The 24,668-nt window shown below is 39.3% G+C and overlaps 1 protein-coding gene and 4 non-coding genes across 9 annotated transcripts; all 5 read left to right on the top strand.

Moving 5' to 3' along the window:
* The first annotated feature begins 265 nt into the window (after positions 1–265).
* Positions 266–337, top strand: Trnaq-uug (transfer RNA glutamine (anticodon UUG)). Its single transcript has one exon. It is a non-coding gene; the product is annotated as a tRNA-Gln (tRNA).
* A 1,713-nt stretch (positions 338–2,050) lies between these two features.
* Positions 2,051–2,122, top strand: Trnaq-cug (transfer RNA glutamine (anticodon CUG)). The gene has a single exon. It is a non-coding gene; the product is annotated as a tRNA-Gln (tRNA).
* A 352-nt stretch (positions 2,123–2,474) lies between these two features.
* On the top strand, positions 2,475–2,546 carry Trnag-ucc (transfer RNA glycine (anticodon UCC)). The gene has a single exon. It is a non-coding gene; the product is annotated as a tRNA-Gly (tRNA).
* A 2,761-nt stretch (positions 2,547–5,307) lies between these two features.
* On the top strand, positions 5,308–5,379 carry Trnaq-uug (transfer RNA glutamine (anticodon UUG)). The gene has a single exon. It is a non-coding gene; the product is annotated as a tRNA-Gln (tRNA).
* A 1,025-nt stretch (positions 5,380–6,404) lies between these two features.
* LOC131788181 (shaker-related potassium channel tsha2) lies at positions 6,405–24,174 on the top strand. Of its 5 annotated transcripts, none has more exons than XM_059105254.2 (2): positions 6,405–6,683; positions 21,502–24,174. In XM_059105254.2, the coding sequence occupies exons 1-2, from the start codon at positions 6,671–6,673 to the stop codon at positions 23,223–23,225; spliced, it is 1,737 nt and encodes a 578-aa protein (XP_058961237.2). In that variant the 5' UTR covers positions 6,405–6,670; the 3' UTR covers positions 23,226–24,174. The 5 variants fall into 5 exon arrangements, with proteins under 5 accessions (XP_058961237.2, XP_066026839.1, XP_058961236.2 ...); XM_066170742.1 differs by lacking the exon at positions 6,405–6,683 and adding an exon at positions 13,140–13,227; XM_059105253.2 differs by lacking the exon at positions 6,405–6,683 and adding an exon at positions 18,387–18,515.
* The last annotated feature ends 494 nt before the right edge of the window (positions 24,175–24,668 follow it).

Here is a 24,668-nt window from a genome sequence, read left to right as displayed (position 1 = left end):
TTTGGAATGCATTAGGAATTCATGGGAATTTTTGACAGTGTCAAAACTGTTGGTGTTACTTTTTCTGTCTGCCTGCACTCTGGAGAGATAACCAGAAAAAAAACCATCCACAAGTTGTTATCATCTCTCGTTAAAGTAAACTTTCTCACCAAATTCTTTGTTTAATCTGAGGTGGGAAATTGAAAGTGGCAACAACCGATCACAAAGCGTGATGTATTCAATCTATTTTAAAAAAACAATTTGTATGATTAGCAGAAGACAGGTAGGTCCCATGGTGTAATGGTTAGCACTCTGGACTTTGAATCCAGCGATCCGAGTTCAAATCTCGGTGGGACCTGGGATCGATGATCAGCATGTAAGCTTTCCTCTTATTTTTTTTTTATCTGCCCTTTTCCCTGGCACGATTCGTCGATAAAACTTAAATAAGGCTTCGCTGATGCTTTAAAACATCTTGTATTTGTTTAGAATCAAATTTGTTCTGCTGTTTTGCAATTTTAAATAAATGGGAAATTTTGTTTTGAGCTTGAGTCACCGTCTTTACAATATCTGTCCACATTCTTAAAGGAAAGAGGCTTTTGACAAAAAATACAATATTCGTTTTGTTCTAAGTATCACTTTACACCTTGTGTTTTAAAGTAATTTCAGAGTTTCAATGCATAATTTCCCTCTACACCAGTCCCAAAAAACATAGGAAAATAAACCTGCACATAATAACGTTGTTGTCAGCCATTGTCATGCATAAGGTGTTGCCTGCCATGGCCAGATCTCTTGGGGCCCGCAGCAATTTCACGAGTGCAACTTGAAGAATAGATACTTGATTTCTTTCCGAGTGGATAAGCCGCCATATTCTAACCGTGCAGTCTGTACCGCATGAAATCAGGTGATCACGGGACGCAAGACTGTCGCTTGACTCCGAGCAAGAGGCAGAAACTCTCAAGAAAGTAACCTGGCCTTGGTGGGCTTGGATGTTCTCTCTCATGTAAATATCTAACAGACACGAAAGAGAAGCATCACACAATTACACCGACGAATAACTATTCATTATTATTCTCGATATGAGGGTAAAGAGGCAAGCTTTACAAAAATATATTAGATGGCAAGGTTACTTGGTGACAACAAAGGATGATTCAAATCTGTTATTAACACACACTTAATCTGCGAACTGATTGAAAACGATTATTACATTCGCAATATTCCTTTCCTAAGGAATTAATCAACATAAAGGTAATGAACAGGTCAAATAGTTTGAGCGACGATCAAATTATTCCAATTCACACTTTTTCATGTTTTGAGTACTGTTTTACCTTTGCCGCTTATGAGTGATATCTGTCCATCGTAATGTCCTGCAAAGAGTAGCCCTGACTGCAAAGGTAGTTCATTTTCATGAAGGGCAAACTCAGCATTAACCAGAGCTAGGCTGCAAACCCCTTCATCAGGGCTATCTGGCACCCACAACTGATGTGCACTGGGGAGAGAAACGGCCCTCGTTCAACTACCTTCATACTATAAGTCTTCTGTTGGACCGTCAAGTAACAGAGCGCTGTTAAAATTTCATCTGTTTGACTGTCATTCTACCCTTTTTCATGTCTATTCTTAAGATGTAGTTACACGGTTTCTCGTGTTCTTTGGAACAAAAGGAATTAATGAGTTTTTCTTTCCTGTTAGTCTAAAAAATATAATCGTGCTTTTTCATACAAAATGAAACTCGAGATCATTTTATGACTCATGTAAATGTGAATCTTATGTTTTATGCCATGAAAAGCAATGAAAATGAGTTGAATGGAAAACTTTGTTCCTGTATCAACGTGGGTTGCTAAGAACTCTTTTCCTACAATTCGCTCATCTTTTCCGGACTTTTCTCACTTTCTTAATCCGGAAAATTGCTCAAGCATTTTCAACCCTGAGCACCATGTTCGACAAAATAAGGAGAAAAAAATTAATTGACATGAGGTGGGCTCTGAAAGGGCTTTGAAAGTGGCCACAACCGATCACAAAGCGTGAAGTATTCATTCTATTTTGATTATGATTATGATTAGCAAGAGACAGGTAAGGTCCCATGGTGTAATGGTTAGCACTCTGGACTCTGAATCCAGCGATCCGAGTTCAAATCTCGGTGGGACCTGGATCGATGATCAACATATAAGCTTTCCTCTTATTTTTTTTTATCTGCCCTTTTCCCAGGCACGATTCGTCGATAAAACTTAAATAGGGCTTCGCTGATGCTTTAAAACATCTTGTATTTGTTTAGAATCAAATTTGTTCCGCTATTTTGCAATTTAAAATAATTTAACTGCATATGCTGACTGAAAAGAGTCGACGCTTCTGAATCTTTGGTTATATTCCGGATATCGATAGGTCAGGCACAGCCTTCAAATCTCTCTTCATTTGTGCTCAATCTGCTAAACATGTTTTGGTAAATTCGGTCGGTTCGCATAACGACGCACACTTTAATTTCATACAGTTCTGAAGTGTGAGCGTCGGTGGTATAGTGGTGAGCATAGCTGCCTTCCAAGCAGTTGACCCGGGTTCGATTCCCGGCCGACGCATACTATGTGAATACTCTTCCATTTTGTTCTGAATTGTATATATTTTAAACATGGCAATTTTTGGTTGGAAACGAAGAACTCACCCTTGTGTCCTTCGTAATGTCCCTTGCGTTTTTTAAAGGGTATCAATAAGTCAATCAATCAGTTTTCCTTTTTGTTTTTTTTTTGTTAATCAGGCATTTCAGGTGATTTTCATGACCAATTTTTTTTACTTTTTGTGTAGAAGTTTTCTTTTAAGCATTATGACGTTTTGCTGCGGCGCTTAATGATGTGGTTTCTCAATACTAACAATCTCATTGGTGGGTGCCTTACCAACACGGGTTTGTGTCACTCGCGAACACCAAAACTTCTCTGGTTCCTAGCACCAGGTAAATCTTCTCTTGTCTGGGATCATGAGCCACGTCCATTACATCAGTCGTCATGTTTGTGATGGGCAGGAGAGTTGTCAGCACGTATCCATGAACTGGAGACACCAGCCGCACCCCACCGTCCTCAGCAAGAACCAATACCCGACAGGGGTACCCTGGGGATTTCACTCTGATGCATATTCTAATCTTCGAACTCAGAGCAGTAAAAAGACTGTGAAATAAGTTAAGACTCCATATTTTGATGTGATGGTCCGAGTGATAGTACAATAGGTCGTCACTGAGTAGGCTAATACTGATCACCTCTTCACCTGTTTCCAATTTGAAAGTCTGTGCGCACGTATCGAAGTTCCATATCCTGATGGTTTTGTCCAAGGAACTGGACACTAGGAGTGGTTCTTCTGGATGAACCAGGAGCTTTGTGATCTCAGATGTGTGTCCTACATGGTAACATGGATCATTTTTTAATCTAATACTAGCGCTAATAGCGTCTCCTCGAAAATCAAGATTAATGGAAAGAGTGCGTCATTATAGAATTGTGATTAAAAGAGTAACAGTGGATCTTCTGTTATTACATTACAACAAATGGACGTCGTTTGTGATTTTAACTCACCTAGAAATTGAGTTACCATAGGAAAACTGTTAACACTCGTGCTCCAGGCTCGAATTGATCCATTTTTGTCACCTAAATAAAAATATCGTTTATGATAGAGAGTGAAAGATCACAAGCTACCTCATCTTCCCTTGTGGAGAGACAATACAAGTCGTTACGCTACATAAGAAAAAGTTCACCGAGATGTGTAGAAAATCAATCTTTGCTCGATGTATTAAGAGCACTCCGACATTTAAATCTTTCTGCACAATAGAGTGAAATAACTTTTAGAAACAAACTGAACCGTAATAGAAACTCGAATTGAGTGACACCAAAGCAAAGTGTTCAGTGATCTCTGACGACACCAACCAGGATATTAAGATCAATTAAAGAAAGAAATGTTAGGAGTCTAATCGACCTCTTTGGTAACCAGATTCGAAGGTGGACTTTCGAAAAGCAGCTGATTAGCATGCATTTGTAACGAGCTAATGTGTTAATGAAGGCGGTTTTCCGTCATGCCTTTGTCTTACCTGTGATGAAGTAACTGGCAGGGTTGTAAAACGCACAGGTGGTGAAGGAAAAGTCACATTTCTTTTGAAAAAAGCATCTCTCTTGGTTACTGTGGAGATATATCATGGATATCCTCACATCAGATATTGCCAATATCTGCTGGGACCTATTATCAATTGTCAGTGACATAACCCAGTCAAACGGCTCGAAAGAACAGCTTATTAACTGGCCGGGAATTAAGGGATCTTGTTGACCAACAGAGAACTTCCATGTCATTATTCCGCCGGCGATTCCAGTGATGATTTCATCTCTTATTTCATTGTACGCTAAGCTGAGAACTGTTTTTTTTACCGATGTGGTAGACACAAGATGAAATTTAGCGCTAAAAACTCTCATGGACATATCATTGCAATATGTGACATAAACCCATCTTCTCTGGGAAAACAAAATATGCAGAAACATAAGATCTGTGGAGACTGATTGGATGCCAGCTGCTAAATTTCCGGGCTGTTTTTCCTTCGAAAAGTTCCAGATGTTTATTTCGTTATTCTTTCCGACACCGTGATGAGATATAAAGCTGTGTCCAGTACCGCTTTTAACGTGTCTTACAACTCGCAAGCGCTCAGGATTCCAGAGATGCTTCTGTAGTTGGAGTCCATAAGGGATGCTTACACAGAAGGGCGTGTCAGTTTGGTTTGAGACGATTTCTTCGATCTGCGGGAAAACGTCGGCCCATGGAAGAATCTTAGATTTAGATATAACTGTCATTGTACATCCAGGAATTTTCAAGATAGCAGTGTACAGCGTTCACTTTTTATGTTATCCTGTAAGTTCTTGTGGGGCTCTTACCACTTGCTCTTTTCGTTGGGTAAATGGTAAACGGCTTTAACAATGAACACGAAATTCAAAACATCTGGAAAATTTGTAAGTGGACGCTTGAAGCTTAAGGTTGAAGATGAAGGCGGATGCTATTCAGCATTGTTTACGCAACATTGTAAGTGACGCGAGGGCAACTATGATGTATACGTTGCGTTCGAATGCGCGTGCTTGTTTGAAACATTGCTTCTTCTACTCTGACAACAAAATTAAGACTTTCCTTATACATGCACGAATCTAATTTTCTGCAGATGTTATGCAAGACCAGGAAAGGTTTATAGCTTGCCTTTAATGACTAAGTAAAACTCTTTGTTTAATCTGAGGTGGGAAATTGAAAGTGGCAACAACCGATCACAAAGCGTGATGTATTCTATCTATTTAAAAAAAAACAATTTGTATGATTAGCAGAAGACAGGTAGGTCCCATGGTGTAATGGTTAGCACTCTGGACTTTGAATCCAGCGATCCGAGTTCAAATCTCGGTGGGACCTAGGATCGATGATCAGCATGTAAGCTTTCCTCTTATTTTTTTTTTTATCTGCCCTTTTCCCTGGCACGATTCGTTAACATGTGGTTTCGCTTCATTGCAAGTTCCCCGTCTAAGACTTCGCCCTAATCCGTTTGAGTACGCCCCCTCTCCCAGAATGAAAAAGAAGTTCGCGAATTCAGAACATCACACCAAATAAAAACACTACGTATTTCGGCAGTATTTCATTTCCATCATATTTCTTTCAGACCTCTACTTAATCCTGGAAAACAGAACTAAAAATTAATCCCTATCATTAATATCAACATCCAAACAACCCCTGGAAGGAAAATTCCCCTCTTCGTTTCTTTGTATCCTCCAAGCATCGTATGGGTTGTTCCTCTTGAATAGAGGGGTAAGTTTTTTAAAGAAACTGTGGTGCTGCGTCGGTGAGGGGTATTACAAGATAATTTGTTTTTTAACAAATGTGTTGATAATGTTATTTAGCCTTCGCTCTGACGAAGGGCTGACCCTCAAAACGTCAACTTTAGAAACTCTCTTTGGTGGCCAATTTACATTATCAACTCATTTGATAAAAACAAATTCAGATCTTGTTCCCCTACCCTTATATTTCATATCCTGGCATAAATGAAGTTACGAGGGAAGTAACTAATCATGTTCTTAGCGAGCGTTCCGTTTGATTTCCGAGAGGCTTTCTAAGGAAGCTAATTTTATATGAAAGCTCTCCGCAAGCGATGCCGAACGCGACACACATTCAATAGAAACTTTAAAATCTACCTAGGAAATGGGTGCAGCAGCTAATCCAATTATCTCGATATATGATAATTACGTTAATGTGACATTCCCTGAAGTGCTAACAACGATGTGTGATCTTGGGTCTGCCGGAGTGACAAACCGACATCTTCAAAAGTGTAGACAACATGGCTATCGGCTGTTAGAGCATTAATACCGATAAATGGAGAGGTTTTTCAAATTGAAAAGTCTTGAGGTAGCTTTGGACGCTTAAATTTTTGGAAGAGGAAGTAATCTTCGAGACTAAGGAACTGAGTGAGTTAATAATTGGAGGGAGGCAATTCGAAAACACGTCCTGATTCCTAAGAGTGGCAAGTACGTTCATTCCCTCAGCTAACTGCCGGCTTAGCTTCCCACGAATTTCTGTTACCCTTACTTGCTCACGAAGGACAAACAGTTAAGAGAGATTATTGTTGACGGCCAAGTGGGTCGAAAGCTATCAAGACTTATTACTCTGCCTCCCAATCGAGTTAAAAGGCTGATAAACAGGAAGTGAAGAGTCTATGGAAGTGAAAGGTAAGATACATACTGCATACATATATACATACTTTATTCAAGATGTAGGCTAACTCACTACATGTGAACAAATAAAACAGAGACATTGAACATTCATCTTGAAAAGGGAGTTATGAGGTCGACCCTTTGTCAAAAGTCTAGATAACAATTACGGAGAAAAAATTCAGACAGAACACATTGTTGAGAGCTTATTGAGGCGTCTTGCTAAAAGCTATTAAAGTGGACGTGACCTCAAGACTCCGAAATCATTGCATACTTTAAGCAAATCTATTCTTTAGGATTAAACTTCATTTGTGTCTGACGTAAGGGAAAATTAAGCTGGCTTGTTTTGGGCGGAAATGTTTTATCATAGAAGACTCTCAATACCATGAATATCTTTCGTGCCTGATTTAAAAGTTTCCATGGGTAAAAAAAAAAAAATTCTTAACCACGGAAAAAAGTGTTGGGCGAGTGCTGCTTGTATTGGAGTTCATGAACAACAATTAAAATCATTGTCTTTGCACGTTGTTGCCTACAAACTTTTTTATAAGAAAAAAATGATTTCATTTTGAAGATCGGAAACGATTCATTGTTTAATTTGTCCGGTGTAGCGGACAATTGCCTTTGGAACTTTGGATTGGAATCATAGTTGATAAGAATTGCACTTGCTTTTTTTCAATCTGATGATTAAATGTGATTGCTTAACTGACATAACGCCTTGGTTGGAATAGTGCATGCAAAAGTGATGATGGTGAATCGGTGTTGAAGAGTGTGCAGGAATTTTTGAAATTTGTAAGGCACGCAAAATAAGAACAGAGTTTGAGCGCCAATCGCCATGAGTATTATCAGGTTAATGAATTTTAAGGGAGGCGTTAGATTTACAGGAAAGGACTGCTAAACCAAAGGAATAGCCACCGTAGAGCACCGAATAAAGCAGAGAGTCTACTCCTAAAGTGGCGAGATGTAATTGCATTTTGATGATAAATGAACTAATAGGAATGTATCGCTGTAGTTATCAACTCTGGCACGTTTCCAGTAGGATCAAGCTCTGGGAACCAAAACGAGTCAGTAACGGAACAAACACTATGGGAAAAACTTTGGCCGTGCAATGCGTAAAAGTATCAGCGGAATTCCCGCGATCATCCATCTTCACTTTGCTAGTGACGTGGCGATGAGTGCTCCGCTGAAATATTCCTAAATCGGCGCGCCACGATGATTATTTAATTTTGTCACCCTTGCCTTGAGAGCAGAGTGGGCTTTCAATTCTGTATCAATTTTCATCATGTTCACGAAAGACAATTAAAGTTGGTGTGGAATTACTTTGAACTATGAACGTTCTGATTTCAACACCACGGCTAGTGGAACTGTGCTGAGTACTTGAGTGAAAAATGAACTGAAAAAAGCGTGAAAAGGTTTAAGGGAAACGTAACATTTGCGGAGCATGCTGAGAATTCTAGTTAGCAAATAGTGCGAAACGATAAACTCAAAGAAATTTTCACTTTTTCTTGAAGGTCTTTTGGGACATCAGAAGTGATACGTAAGCTGTTTTTTAATTGCAATCTTTAGAGACCATAAGTTGTCCAAAAATCGTTTTTGAAGTCAGTGGGGCCAAATCTGAATTACGGTAGATTTTAATGGGGAGGGAATTTGAGTGTCTGAACAAGGAAAGTTCTATTAGTGGAATGTTTAATGATTAGGTGAGTCGAAGTGCACTCGGTTGAGTAAAGTATATACGGCGACTAGTGATACCTCGCCTTGAACGATCAATTACTTAATTCTGTTAATAGAGAGATATTATTGATTTAAAGTTTGTCTTAGGATTCTCGTTTGTGCGAAAAAATTGCGTGATTCCAGCTGTGAGATCAACTGCCCGTCTTAGCTATGTTTAGCATTTATAACTACGAAAAGTTTAAGCATTTACTGCTGGCCGTAATCCGATGCGCAGCCTTTTAGGAATTCCTCAGTTCATTTTATGTTTTAGAAGAGGCCTTTCTGTCATCCTAATTACCTCAGGAAGCACAAGCAGTTAGCAATATTTGTCGCTGACAGCAAAGTTATCTCTAAGTCGGCTATCTGAAGCCCGGCCGCCGACGGTGGGCGTTTTGAGATACTTGAATGTCTGACAATGACAAACGAAGAATCTGAGAGACTGAAAGGTAAAATAGCTATAAGTTGGAAAATTCAAAAGGAATATGTTTTGAAGCCGAATGTTATTTGTTTGGATTGTCCTAATTGAGGTGAATTACTAAAAGCTAGTATCAGTCAGAGATCCATTAAGTAACAATTTGCCATATTTTCCTACGAAGGCAAATCCCACGCATTGTCTACATGTGTTTTCGCGGGTGCCGTCTCAAACTCGGATTTATCATGCGTGTAGATTACAATTTGATCGATAACGTTTAGGTCCGGATGTTATAGTTGCGATAGCAAGTAAAAAAAACAAGATTAGTTTGTTTACAACGTTAGAAGTCTGATTAGAAAAGTGGCGAGTACCGTTTGGAAGTGGATTCGTGCATTCAGCGCATCTCAACAGGTAAACGAAACTATTTCCTTACTTGCGTCATTAAATCTTGCAATGGGCAAAATAAACGAGTTTAAAAGCTTAAGTGCAATTGCTTTAGACAACGGACATTTCCTTTTTGGGACGTATTGTAAACAAAAATTAAAAGTGACACAACCGTTAGGTAGAACTACGCTTGTTCTTCTCAAATCAGGCGATTTTGCACTAAAACGTAGAGACTTTGAGGAAGTATATAATATTTGTCTCTTTCGACGCGACTGTCAGTCACGTTAGGAAATCATATGTAGAACTCCTCAGCACATTATTCTTTTTCTAAAGCTAAGATCTAGAGCTGATTTGAGTACCAAACAACACTGAGTAACACAGATCCACATAGCACTGAAACAGTAACACAATGTACTTGCATGGCAAACTTTGAAGGTGATTCGAAGAAATAAGTGGTGTTCTTAGGAACAGCGAAGAGGAGAGGAGGAAGAGGAAGAGAGAGGCGAGAGGAAGAGGAGTTAACTAACGTTGTTTATCAAATGAGATAAAAGCGTCGAGATAGGAGTTGTTAAGGTGAACCTATTCGGGCTATATCACAGATAATCTCCTTGTGTGATTATTTTGTTGTTAGCCTGAGATGCAATTCTTTTCTGACCGTCTCTTCGCTTCTAGTTTGCTCTTGGTTGAGTCTCTTCGCTTCTAGTTTGCTCTTGGTTGAGTCTCTTCGCTTCTAGTTTGCTCTTGGTTGAGTCTCTTCGCTTCTAGTTTGCTCTTGGTTGAGTCTCTTCGCTTCTAGTTTGCTCTTGGTTGAGTCTCTTCGCTTCTAGTTTGCTCTTTGGTTGAGTCTCTTCGCTTCTAGTTTGCTCTTGGTTGAGTCTCTTCGCTTCTAGTTTGCTCTTGGTTGAGTCTCTTCGCTTCTAGTTTGCTCTTTGGTTGAGTCTCTTCGCTTCTAGTTTGCTCTTGGTTGAGTCTCTTCGCTTCTAGTTTGCTCTTGGTTGAGTCTCTTCGCTTCTAGTTTGCTCTTGGTTGAGTCTCTTCGCTTCTAGTTTGCTCTTTGGTTGAGTCTCTTCGCTTCTAGTTTGCTCTTGGTTGAGTCTCTTCGCTTCTAGTTTGCTCTTTGGTTGAGTCTCTTCGCTTCTAGTTTGCTCTTGGTTGAGTCTCTTCGCTTCTAGTTTGCTCTTGGTTGAGTCTCTTCGCTTCTAGTTTGCTCTTGGTTGAGTCTCTTCGCTTCTAGTTTGCTCTTGGTTGAGTCTCTTCGCTTCTAGTTTGCTCTTGGTTGAGTCTCTTCGCTTCTAGTTTGCTCTTGGTTGAGTCTCTTCGCTTCTAGTTTGCTCTTGGTTGAGTCTCTTCGCTTCTAGTTTGCTCTTGGTTGAGTCTCTTCGCTTCTAGTTTGCTCTTTGGTTGAGTCTCTTCGCTTCTAGTTTGCTCTTTGGTTGAGTCTCTTCGCTTCTAGTTTGCTCTTGGTTGAGTCTCGAACTAGTCTTTCGTTATTTACTGAACGGTAAAAAAATTCTGTAAAAAGTTTAGGAGTTTGTTTGTCAAGGGACTGAACTTTAAGTTTACTTATCAAACAAGGTATCTGAAGTTCCGCCAACATCAAAACAATGGTTGCAAGAGACCTTGTTTTTCCTAAAGCTTCTCAGTCACCAAAGAAGTTTACTTGTAGTCAGCAAAAAATTCCCTGTTGAGTGCCTGAGCAGAAACGAAACATACGTAGTCAGCCTATTTGGTTAAATAGACTGCCCTAACAAATTTTATTGTATTGAACTTACCACAGCAATGTGGAGAACTGTTAAACAATCAAGAGCTTCTTTTCCTTTACTCTTAATGAGACATAAACATTTGATTCAAGAGTGATTTTGTAATGAGAAATTAGAAGTTAGTCACTCTCAGGGGCCTAAAGGATTCATTAAACATGCTGTATATTTACTTGAGAACATTTTCCCTCAAGGAAGTCGTTGATTGGCTCTCTCTTTTGAGTCATAAAAACTTATGTGAAGCCCATCTCGGCCGTGTCAGAAGAAAAGTGATCTTAACGTGAATCTCAAACTTTTTTAGTAAAAGTGTTCAAATATTGGTTGGGGAAGAGTGAAAACAAGTGAGTAGCTTGAAGTACCATGCCTGCCTCTGAAAGTTATAAAGTTTTGTTAAGGAATGATCCTCGTGACACTAACCAGTAGTATAATTAAGCTACTTGTGGACTAAAAATCACTGTTACCGACATTTTTTCTCCGTTTATGTCCAGAAATGCATGCAGTAACGAAAATGGCGAAAAATCGCTAAAAATCGTCCATTTTGACTAAAACTCGTCAAAACTGTCAATTCCGCCAGGCTGATTTCGCTCTGAAGAATTTGACTGAAATTCGCCAAAATCGTCAAAGCCACGAACATTCACTTGGTTTGACAAATTTCGTCAAATCTGCCATTTACGTTAATGTGTGCATTTCTGGACATAAGTGGAGCTGCTAAAACCAAAGTGGTAATGATTTTGAGCTCGCCTTGTTTGGCTCTATGTTATGTTTGTCGTCTGAAATGGTTCTTTTCCGTTCTTATGGGGTGAGAAAGATAATTTTTAGGTGAGCTTGTTCTGAGCGTTGAAACATTTAGACACCTGTTAACCCATGCTTCTTCCAACCGTCCTGTCAGCATCCGCGCTCTCCTAGTGAGAGAGGGATCAGTGTATGGTTCAGAGTTAATTGTGTGGTGTGATCGTCTGGGCGACAGTAATCCGGACTACTGCTGGTAACAGCGACTAACGTATCGCTAACTTGAGCGGAAGTCATTATCAAGTACTTCTTTGTGTGTTGAATAATTGGAGTCTGGTCCATGAAAACCAATAAAATCCCGTAGGAACTGCATCAAACGCTATCAATTTTCTGTTTCTGATCTATTAGATCATCCTCTCTTGTCCGAGTGGTACACGATGGTACCAATCAAAGAGATTTATTTCTAACGAATGATAGCTCGGTAAATATACAAGTTGTCGTTACGTAACTAAACGCGATCATTCTAACAATAGTCTGATCAGATTATTCATCAGTGGATTTTACTATTTATACCTACACTGCAGACAAAAGAGCAAAGACTAAGAATCTACCGCATCCCACACTAGCGCCGCACTCAGAAATTTATACTGACCCGCCCACGTGTCGCTCCAGGCATTTGTTGAAACTTTTGTTAGGAACTGAAGCATAACTTGAAGGGTCAGTATAATGTTCCCTGTATGTGACCAAAAAAGTTCCAGAAAATGATCATTTTATGGTTGCTAAACTGAAGTTGTCGAGCGAAACCTTATTATTATCTCTGGGCAATCAACCAAGTGGAAGTAGATTTGTTGATTAAAACCTCTAGGTACAATAATTCCTGTGGCTCGCTACATCGATCCTTTGTTGTCGCTTGAGATACTAATTGTTTTTCACCTCCGGAGATCAGACATCCTTTTATTTCACTAGGAGTTTTCAAACAAGCAAATTGCAGTGCTATTGAATGGACAAGGCTGGATTTGTTATGAATGAGTTGCGCCCATGACCCAGAAACTTGATTGAAATGCATTATATAATCCGGCCCTCATGCAATATCTTATCATCTTCCTCAGATGTTTATGTCTGTGAATAACACCTTCCACTAAGAAAGTTTCAAGTTTAATTTACTTAAGCCGACAAAGATATCTCACCAATTGACATCATGTAACGTTCGTGGTTTTCCAAGTGATTTGGTGGCAAGGCAAGTTTCTGTGCATCCCACATGTGAGCTGGCGTCCCGCAAAGAAACATGCCGGCCGGTTGATTTGATAGAGAATGATGACTGACAGATTTTTTAGTGACCTTAATGAGTGGGTTGTCCGTCACAACTCGCACAAAATTTGTTTCAGTCTTGTTTGTTTATTATTAGAAAACAGGACTGCGTGAGGTTAACGGGTAACACATTCAGGGCATAGGCTCATCACTCAAGTGAATTATTTTATCGCTGTGCGTTTAAACGTTGCGATGTTTTCCCGCACGTACGTCCGCCACAAGAGAAAGATGTCGCAAACAGACGGACGAATTGCAAGCGTAATCGGTAAGACGTATGATTCCATCTATTGCCACCTCGAAGTGATCAATCTCTACGCATGCATGATTGTTTAAACCAATGGGGTCTCAAAGCATATACACGTATAAAACTCCATCTGTTCTCGTGTTTCGAGTTGTCCTGTTAAGGGAGGCTGATGAGTTTTCGATGGCGCTAATCAAATCGTACGGATAACTCGGCAAGGTAAAGCCTTCTGCGGAGAGTCTAAGGTCACCTGAGTTGTAGTGATGCGCTAGGAACTGTTCAAAATTAAGTTACAAACAACGTGGAAATCAGTGGTTTTCGTTATCACGAAACATTTTGGGTACAAAGCTGATACGCACGTTAAGGTAAAGAGGAGTGTTTTTAATTGATCCTTGGAAATATTAAAAAATGTTGTAAAATCAGTCGAGTCTTTCAGTGGTTACTCTGTTATGATCTAAAAAAAGACATTTCGTTTCTACGGGTCTCTCTTCATCTAAGGATCACCTAATTTGGTTCCGAAGCGATAAGAAATAAAGCCGGTCCGACTGACAGAAAAGTGACCACATTGAGTCATTCTCATCGTCCGGCGAATCTGTAAGCGAGTGAGACAAGGTACAGAAGGCTGTTTCGTCTCTTGTAAGGTGCCGTTGGTGGCTTGTTAATACAGCGTACTCTCATCTCATCAGATCGCTCTTTTCATCGACGAGACGTAGATTTGCAAGGAAAACAAAATTCTCACATGCGGCTGATCGCCATGATTTTGTTTCGAGTTTCGCAACTCGGAAGGCTAGCGTCCTTTTTCAAGCTTATCGTTTTTATGTCATTTATTTCTTTATATACAGTTCAGTTTTCTAGAATGAAGAATCAATCCCCTTTCTATCTCTTTGATCATTTGCAAACGTTATTATTTTTCTTCATGGTACAGCAGTAGAGAGAATTTGGTAATTGATTAGTTTCCCCTTGACGCTGACACCCTTTTGAATGCCTAAGCGATCACTGTTACTAATCAATGTTATGTATAAACATGTAAGTTTTGAATGCGAACCTAAAGCGAGGCCTTCAATTTTTGTGTTCCATTCATAAGTACGAGATTTGTTCCTTCAGCCATATCATGTTTTGTAAAGAGCAGTCGTTTGCATCTTGATTAGACGCTGCAAAGATGTTAATCTTGTTCTGTCTGAATGAGTAGCGAATAACCACGCTCTGTAAAAAGACATAGCATGTGTTAGAGCCCGCCTCGCGTGCAGAGAGCAAAGCCCCCCTATTCTGGCGAGTTTTTTTCCAGTAGGTATTTGTCAGGGCAAACTTATTCACTACAACATATTAAGCAGGAGAGATTAATTGTGAGAGCCGGTTTACTGAAAGAAAGCTTGTCTGCGCCAGGAAAATTTGTTGAAATGAAAGTTTAGACATTAAACTCTGATAAATTTTGCCCAAGACACTGAAGTGTTTGTTTGATTAGTCTCTTAATTGAAAAAAAAATGGACTATAAACCATAACATTGAAAGGGAAAACTAACCAAGAGATACTTGCTGAAGCAAAGACTGCCTAATGCCATGTTTTCTTATCGTTCGCCATGGCTGCACTGCATTATCAAGTGCTCAATTGATGAAACAAAAGCCGGTATCTTTGTTTACTCGTAGTGTGCTTGTTTCTTGATCCTGAAAAAAATTTTGAAACTCATAAAGTTACAGATTTCTTGTCTTTGATTTTTACATTCAGCGTATTTTTGGGACAGCTGAGATACGGTTCCGTTCTTTCATTTGGTGGCCTTAGATTGCGTTTACCGCAATTAGGACTTCATTATGATAAGCCTATTGCTTGTAGAATCAATATTCCGAAACGGGATATAGACATTGCATGCAAGAGATGGGGATAAGTTATCTGTGTTTGGATTGCTGTTAACACAGCAGAAGAAATGTGAAGAAGAATAGTGAAAATTAATTGACCTTGCGACCGTTAAGTCTCATGTGATGAACATGTGCAGGAACAAGTTCTCAACATACGTAAAACAAAGCTATTAAAACCTTGTCTTGGTTTAAACAAAGGATTGACCGGACATAGTCATGTCCTTTGATTTTTCGAGAGGCGTTTGCTTCATTCACGGCTTCACATAAACAGTTCGAATTAAATACTAGTTAGTTAAATGTATTCTTCTTTCAAGAGGTTTCACAAGACGACCCAAAAACCCAACCGTAACGGCAAGATAACAACCAACTGCTGCGAAGACAACAATAACTACATGCACAGACTCACAAAAGGCCTATTCAATCTTTCTACAACAAATAAGTCCACTTGGGTCTCAAAAGAATTCCACAGAGACATAGCTATTGGAATTCGGCTCAGTAAAGCTCTCTGCAATAAAGGACAGAACGGTCTTGCAATTAACTGCGTGAAGTTCTGAACATTTTGTGCGTCCCTCCTAGGCTCATTAGTTCTTGACGCCCATGCAAGAAGCTGAGATCGCATCTGCTATTCGCTTAGTTCACAGCCCAAGTACTCAAGATTTCAGTGAAAATGAAGCACCTCTTCGAAAGCTTTCGCGAGTCCTTGTAAGTCCTGGTGAGTACTGAAAACAGTTTCAGTTCGAGAAAAAACAGTAGAGATTCTAGCCTTTTCGAAGTCCATCGCTTTCTATGGCCACCATGGATCGAAATCGGTTTGATACTATTTAAGGTTGCATGCTTCTAATCAAAACACTACATCATAGTGTAATCTAAAATCTGCAGTTGAAAAAAGTTTAGAGCCGGCTTAAGAGCTTAAGCGTTAGCTGTTGTCAATGCAAAATTTTTGGATGTCGCGTTCCAGCGTGAGTCAGAGCGCCTTAAATTTCTCATTACAAATCGCCAAATGCCTATTTGGTCTGGGACAAATATTACACCTTGACATTCAGATCGATACCTACCGCCGAGAAACTAGTGATGTTAATTGGAATCTGTTGTCGGGCGTAACCCTCTCGCGGATGAGGGGTCATTCGTATAAGATTATCTAGTCTCCTGCTCCACTGCAAAGATCTTGTGAACGAAAAAGAAAAGGGAAATATTTTTAATAGAAAACTTTTGTCGTGAAAGTGCACGATCATGATTAAATGCGTAAATTCTAGAGCCTTTTGCAGTGCTAACTGTATAATTTGCTTCCAATTGAGAAAAAAAAGCGGCCCTGATGGGTGGAATGCCTCGCTGACCTACTGATTTCGTAAAGAAACGGATAAAAAGGCTAAGAAATTACACTAGAAAACTTGCATGGGATAAATTTTGTGCGTAAGCAGACTCAAGCAAGATATAACTATCGCAGCCTTTAGCTTTTCAACTGATGTCAATCTTGTTTCAAAGAAGCAAACCAAACTACACTGAACAACAAATAATTTGCTGATGGCTTAAATATACAAGCTAAAATACCAGACAAAGGTCGGTTGTCTATTTCAGCCTGCAGATATTTCGTCAAAATAACACGACACTTTCTTCTTACGATGCATGGAAAAATAGCACGTGATTGATTGGATTAGAAGGCTTAATCCCTTAATTTCAAACGATTTTAATGACCAGTGTTTAGTTTTTCAAATCGTGTTTTCAAAGGAGTGATAGATAATCCTTTTACTCTCAGACAGAAACGCTGAAAATTATTTCTTTTGACAATATCATGTAAAAGCTTTTCAAGCATAAAAGTCACTGGAAGAAATGAAAATATTTGCGAGGGGGGCTAAACTTCAGAATACCCCGCAACTTTGGTCCGCCTCACTTACATGTGTCGGGAGGCTTTGAAGATCGAGGCATAACACAATAGACGCTATTCTTATTCAATGACATGTAAATGAGTTGCGGGGTATTCTGAAGTTGCTCCTCTCTATGGAATGTTTTTAAAGTACATAAAACTCCAACAACTTTTGAAAACTGTTCGCAAAATGTTTTGACTACGTTTAGACGTTACTTCACGTCATTATCAAGTGAAAAGTGAAAAACTGATTAAAAGTGAAATTAAAAAAGTTCATAAAACAATTAGGGAAAAAAAGTGTTTTATTCCCGTGGGTACAATACCCAAAGGTCAAATAACGACTAAGTGTCATGTAAATAGTTTGGCGCGAATCGAGTCAGTCTGGGTGTTTAACGAAGGCTTGATATCCCAAATAAAAAGCTTTCCGAAGATCATACAGTCAAGACAGTCAAGCTTGCATTTAAACTTATCCCTCAGCGTGGCTGATAAATTCAGCCTTAGGTAATTTACTTTCGCCAGATTTGAACGCCACTGCCGAATTTAGAAAGACAATGAACCTAATGCGCTGTAATGTTTATCCTGTAGGTAATCTAGGGGTGTCAATGACTCAAGGAGCCTCGGCAAGTCGCCAATTGATAAATGACGCATGTATTTTTCCTCATTCCAAGGGCTGAAGCAAAGAATTAAGTCTGAGGCAGTTAACTAAAGGGCCTTGGTCACCATAGTTAGAAAAAAGAAAAAAAAAGAGAAAACGAATCAGGCACTCCACGGTCAGATAGCCTCTAGCCTTACAAGACGACCAAGACTTCGGAAATTATTGGTCTAAAACGAACAAAACTGCTTGATTGTTTCACCAAATTGTTTGTCTTTTTGAGGCATTGAAAGCTTTTACTGCTGAATCTGCGATTTTCCAAGAATATTTGGATAAGAACCCCCTAATCGCACTCCCCTCTCCCCTCTCTTCAGGGTGCTGGACGATTTATAGCTTGGAATCTAGCTACACAAAGTCATTCGTTCGCATTAGTGTTTCTATATCATCACATTCGGCGGCCTTTCTGAGTGATTCGCTGTGTTACACGACGCGGGCTATCTTGACATGTTTCCGACTTTGTCTACGGATTTAAAAGAGTTGATGAAACCATTAACTGAAGTCAATAAGTAATCCAAAACCGTATCGAAACATGTTAACGGGGTTTGCGAAATGCAATGTCAATTCAAGATAAGATTTGTGTGCAATCGATTTTTGATATCTGCTAGTTAGATTTCCGGTGTTTTCTGTTTAGATTGAGGCAGTCGCCGACAACGTTTACTTTATTTTTCCGACTGTAAGGAATTTTGTTTTCGAAACATGTTTGCAATAATTAAAATTTTTCAATCAATACAACAGTTACTACCCAAAAGTCATTGCATTTAAAGACAAGTTGAAGTTTTATGTCTCAACTCTGCACGTACTGTCATAGAGCAAGTGGGGCGTGAAAAGAAACATCAGTGACATCTAGTTGAAATGTTCTGTTGGTCTGTATGAATTCAAGCGATAACCCGAGAAGCGTCAAACGCCAGTTCCTTCTTATTTGTTGGTATGCAGTGTTACTTGAACCAAGGTTGGTAGATTTGAGTATTTTCATGAGCCCTCAGTGACTGTCTGCCGGTAGCTGTTTGTTTTGTGGACTTTATCCTGGAGCCTAACATCAGAGTATAAATTACTAGTGTGAAGCTATTTAATCATTACTAGTGAGATCGGGCCAGAGAAAGCTTCGGCTTTGAAGATATTCTCATAGATCACACTTCGCTGTAGTCCTAAACAGATCATGCAGGCAAATGCCCACCCACTATGTGCAAAGCGGATTGGAAAGTAGACATTCTGGGTGACGTTTTCTGAAACATGTTTCTGTCAAGGACTGTTCTATTAGTTTGCCCTCTGAACTAATTGCCATATTTCAGAAGTGATCAACCTAAATAAGTCGCATCTTCTGACCATCTCGAGTCTAAGGTAGGATTTTTCCACCACACGGTACAAAGCATATTTTTATTCTGCATCGGACACCGGTTGAAGACTGATCTGTATCCTGTAAGTAAATCTTTTCAATTGGAGAGATAATTGAAATTGGCTGATTATAAAAAAACTCATAAACAACACTTCACTTCATAAACAAATACAAGCGAGCGAACTTCTTCATTGTATGATCGTTTTAATCTTTTTTGTAATAATAAAAGCGAAAAATAAATAACTTTCACAGTTCAAGAATTCAGTGATTGATGGCCTGACATTATGTTTTTAACAGTAACAAAACTGTCAGACACGAAAAGTGTCCATTCATTTGGTTTAAGCCTTTATTTTTATTTCGAACGAAATGAAAATGTCTCTCGGTCCCACAGTTCTTTCTTCTCAGACCGTGTTCAAAAAATAATTCTCTGAAAAGGCTACAACCAGGAACACCTATTTAGAATTTATCAAGCTGCGAATGTACGTGAGCAGTGAGCCGTAACACTCTAAGTGTCGTAGGTTATAATCTTTTGTGTTTTATGCGATCGAAAATTCTAGAAGGAATTTGCAGCGATGCGCATCGTGCTCTAGGTTTGATATTGATAAAGAAGGCATTCATCACATGAAATCTAATCGGATAGTCGAGCGACTGAAGTCGATAAATAAAAAATAATTCTTTCCAGTTTGGTGTTAAATCGCAATGAATGTATGTTATGTCTTCGCAGAATCGAACAGAAAATGTTTTTTGTTAAAACCGAGAAGTACTTAGAGCTAGTAGGAGGTCTTAAAAGCATTTGCTTACTGAGCAATTGGACATGCAAGTAAGGTACTTGCAGCACAACATGCTTACTGTACAGCAAGCAGGCTAGAAAGAATCACATTTGCCGTTTTCCAATTAAATCTCGTTTTCAAAAGAGTGGTACGCTTGTAGACATTGTAGATTTATGAACTTCGATGTCGTTCAGTTGAGGAACGATTCCGTGAACGCGAGTTTTTTATTTCTTGTTTCATATAAAACTCAATCAATATCTTACGGCCTTCAGGGAGCGGCTAAAAATTTTCTATAAATTGTTTTGTGTTTTGGAGATGCATGCACAACTTCTTTGATTTTGTGGAACGTACGAATCAATTTGTTGCTTATGAGCAGTTTTGGTCACCGCGAACTGATTATCGTTTTAATAGAAAAAATAAACACATATCAGTGGCATAAAGTTATAGGGTAATTAACTTTTAGTTTTTTTATGGTATTTCATCGTTTTAAGATCAGTAGAAATAACCCTTATACTGCAAATAATGCGAGAAAAAATGTGTAACTGTGTCCCAAGATTTCTTTAATAGTCCTCCTTAGCACAAAGAAAAACGAATTTAATCCTTTAAATTTGGAAAGTTAATTGTCATTCGATTACGCGTACGTGAGCAATCAATGAATTAATTAATTCGTGATCGCTGAAACAAAAGTATTTTTCGATAATGTCTTTGTTGTTCCAACGTTCTCATCACTTGTGAATTCATGAAAATAATGTCGAGATATGTTGTTTTCTTGGTCTTAGGACGGAAGAGTCTGCAAGGACAACAATAATCGATTTTAAGGCCAATTAGTCCAGGAATCCAAACTTAACCATGGTTAACCAAACCATGCACAAAACAAATAATTGGATTGACGTTTTTGAAAAGATAATTAAAATTTCAGCATCAACTCTCACTTCGAGAGCCTGCGAACAGAAAGATTATCCGGCCGATTTCCTTTGTCAACCCGAATACAAAATAATGCTACAAAGAACGTGGTCGCATATCGACCTCTGTTTCCAAAATATCTCTACTAGCGCCAAAAGAAACGATTGACGCTCCAGAACATACAATTTAAAAGAGAGCATTCGTTTCCGCTGAAAATAGGAGAGCATTCCTTTCCACTGTTAAATGACCTTACGTGTCTCGAATCTTTCGTAACCATCAGATTGATGTCAAAATCTGAAAGTAATGAAGAGGAGTTAAGAATTTTAATACCCGATGGCAAAGCAAGAGCTGACTTAGTTGGCCAGAGGGAAAAAGCCGAACTTTCGTGAATCAAATGAAAGCAGTATTCTTCTTAAATCGTCTAGCCAATAATTTCACTTTCTTGAATGGCTGGCTTTGTTTACGTTATTTATTCCAAATGCATTTAATTGACTGGCCTTTTATGACAAGTGGCCTGGCCTTCGAGCCGGAATCTATATCCGCTTGTAAATAAGTACCCAACTGTCACTTAAAGAAATGGACAGCACACTAAGCCAGTAAAATTATCAGATTCTGAGTTAATATTTAAACTGTGCTGTTTGTGTCAACTTGGCTGAATCGGTGCATGTTATCGGAATGATAACAAATTCCTTCTGATTAACGCATGAGTGCTTGATTCTTGATCAGTGCATGCGGCGGTGAGTAATATGTATCGTCTGTGGTTGAATAGTGGATTTTCTGTGCACGCCGATAGACAGTAATGCACAATGCCAATATCCAACTAGGTATGGGCGTCTAGTGGTAAATATATACCCAAGAAACCTGTTGCTTTACATTGAGGAACGGTGTTGGCTATCATGTTCATGGCGTACGATTTATTTTGTTTACAGGAGAAATGGGAGCAAGCTTGAGTACACATGGAGCAATCACGTTACGATTAAAGAAGAGAGACATAACAACTCAAGCTGCCCCTGGAAAAGGCTCTGAAATCAGCGATGAAGAAGTCTCTGGGGAGGGTAGCGGAGTTAAAAGTTCTTCTGGCCATGGAAAACATAACTCGCCGTCCAAACATCGTCGAATCGTGCTGAACGTGTCAGGATTCCGATACATGACTTACGCCAAAACATTGGAAAGGTTTCCTACCACCCTTCTGGGAAATATAGAGAAAAGGAAACAATATTACGACGAAGAACGCGATGAATACTTCTTTGATCGGAACATTCAAGTGTTCGAATTAATTTTGTACTTCTATCAGTCTAATGGCCGATTGGTCTGCCCTCCAGAGTTGGCTCCGGAGATTTTATTGGAAGAGGTAGAGTTTTTCGAACTTGGAGAGCAAGCTGTTAATGCGGTTAAGGATATTCTGAACGAAGATGAACCACCAGAAAAAGCAATAATAATGCCAGAGAACAGAGCGCAAAAGATAATATGGCGACTGTTCGAGTATCCCGATTCCAGCAAAGCGGCTCGTGTGTTAGCGCTGTTGTCTGTTTCAGTAATCGTGGCATCGATAGTGGTATTGTGTATAGAAACACTTCCCGAGTTCATCGTTCTGTCAACTGAAGGGGTTGACGCAAATGATACGGCAAAGTTACAAGAAATTAGGGAACACAACAAGTTGGCGACATCGGTAAAGAACGTGTTTGGGCAGCTTGAAATTGCATTCATTAGCTGGTTTACATTTGAGTATTTAGTACGATTAATGGCTAGTCCACATAAATGGATGTTCGTACGTTCCTTTCTAAATGTGATCGATTTACTCGCTATACTGCCGTTTTACGTGGAACTGGGACTTAAAAACAGCAGCGAGCAGACATTTTCACTCGCCTTTCTCCGAATTTTAAGACTTGTTCGAGTGTTCCGTATATTTAAGCTTTCGCGTCATTCTAGCGGACTCCAAATTCTCGGACTAACGTTGCGGAAGAGTCTGCGAGAGCTTGGACTCCTGATATTTTTCTTAGTAATCGGTGTGGTAATATTCTCAAGTATGATTTACTATGCAGAGAGTGGTGATGAAGAAACATTCTTCCGAAGTATCCCGGATGCCTTCTGGTGGGCTCTTGTTACCATGACAACTGTAGGTTATGGAGATATGTATCCTAAGTCAGTGTGGGGAAAGCTTGTTGGATCTGGTTGTGCACTCTGCGGTGTGCTTGCGATTGCTCTACCTGTGCCAGTAATTGTCTCGAATTTCGACGCCATTTATAAAAAGTACCGCAATCGGAAGTTGAAGCAGCAAGGTTTGCAAGATGTAGACGACGACAGCAAATCCAGAAAATTGAGTGTAATGTTCGGTTCTCGGAAGACGTCGGAAGCTGTCATGAACAACTCGGATATTCGAGACTCGCGTGGAATCGAGCTCCAGACTCTAAACGAGATCGACTATTTGGAAAACGAAATGAATGATGACAAACGGAACGGAAATGTCGTGCAGCGAGAAGAAGAAAAAGAGGAAGGCTCAGAACATTCTAGGCAGCCAGGCTTGACAAATGGAAAGAAGAAAAAATCTCACGATAAAGACCTTGAACGAGATCCCGAAAACCCCTCGGAGTTTCTTTCACTGCTCGAAGAGGAAGAATCGTCGTTCTCAAAGCTTGATCAGACCAATGTTTGAAAGCCTGAAAAATTTCCAAGCTGGCATATCAAGCATGATCCAGCGTCGTGTAAGTGTCATGAAGAGGACCCATCCCAGGCAGTTTCATGTTTGTTTTCCTCAACTAGCTTAAGAGGCCGACTCATCACCGGTCACCACTGCTAGTGCTGACTAGACGACCAGAAGGTCAAAAGGACTAATTTTGGAAAATTTCACTTCATCATGTCTCATATCCCCAATTTTCACTGACATTTTGCTGATTAATGAATCTCTGCTCAATAGGAATACCTCTCAAATTTGACTTCCGCGGGCAAAACAGAAAAAAAAACTAACACATCAACAGACAGCGAGAAAGGCGACATTTAATAGTTACCTCTCCGGATAATTGGAACAAAATTGAAATTTCTCATTTGTAATATGATGAGATGAAAGCGATGACAAACAAGATAAGTAAAACTAATGAACACTTTCACTGAAACTGAATCAAGCTTGTCATCGAAAATTAGCTATTATCAGAAGATCTAAAAATGTCAAGGTCAAATTTTGTACAAAAATAGTTGTTTTGAAACGATTCCTTTTTTGTAATTGAGAAATGAGAAATGATTATTTTTTCTATTTATAACATCGGCATTTTGTAAATTTCGGCTTGAGGATTCCAATTAGTATACAAATGTTGTATAAATTTTGCTTGGCATGTGGCGTATTGCTCTTTGGAGAATCTAGATGTTTTTCTGTCGAACAAAGGCATTTATTCAACCTTAGAGATATATTTTGGATTTTTGTGCACTGTTATTTCAAGTGCGACTGAAATGCCCTGAGAGAAGATCTCAAGACACTTCAAACGACTTGCGAGTGGTCATATTGATTGTACAAGTAATTTATGAAATATTTTTGTAGCACGGAAACTGAAGGACACTATTTTCAAGCATGGAAGTTGCAAGTTTTTTAATTAAACTGCGGTGTTGACGTACTTCAGTTGTTAATTCTTTTTTTTTTTTTTCATGAGAATTTGCAGCGGAAACGCGGGCGGATCACAAGATTGCGCTTCGAGCGCCAACACGTCACGCCTGCCGTAAATTTGCGTAGTGTCTGACTTAAAACTATCTTAGCTGGGGAATGAGCTAAAAGGGAGTGTGGGTAGGTTTCGTCGCCAACATTTATAGGAATTAATACTACTCCGTTATCGCAACATTGCAGACATAACTGTGATCATATTTTTATTTCAATATTCAATTCAAAATCTCAGTCTTCTCCAAGTTGTTCGCATTTTTGCTTCAAAGTTAACCTAGAATCCTAATGCGCGTCCTCCTTTCCTTAGAGGTGACTCTTAAGGGATCAGGGACATGCTCAAGGAATTAGTAATTGACTACCACTACAGGCTACCACGTCCTGATGGGCAATCGCGAGAGGAAGCTGTAAGTTTGCATAATCTCTTGGCAAGCAACACGGCGACACACTTGGATC

The sequence above is a fragment of the Pocillopora verrucosa genome, chromosome 1 (genome assembly GCF_036669915.1).
Source record: "Pocillopora verrucosa isolate sample1 chromosome 1, ASM3666991v2, whole genome shotgun sequence".
NCBI classification, from domain to species: Eukaryota; Metazoa; Cnidaria; class Anthozoa; order Scleractinia; family Pocilloporidae; genus Pocillopora; species Pocillopora verrucosa.
This window is presented reverse-complemented; position numbering and strand designations above follow the sequence as displayed.

What these genes read in the sequence shown, in the direction of transcription:
- LOC131788181 (XM_066170742.1), top strand. Translation starts at nt 13,155, where the DNA reads ATGTTTTCCCGCACGTACGTCCGCCACAAGAGAAAGATGTCGCAAACA. An exon ending in ACGAATTGCAAGCGTAATCG is followed by an intron (nt 13,228 to 21,501) that starts GTAAGACGTATG and finishes TTTTGTTTACAG; the next exon opens with GAGAAATGGGAGCAAGCTTG.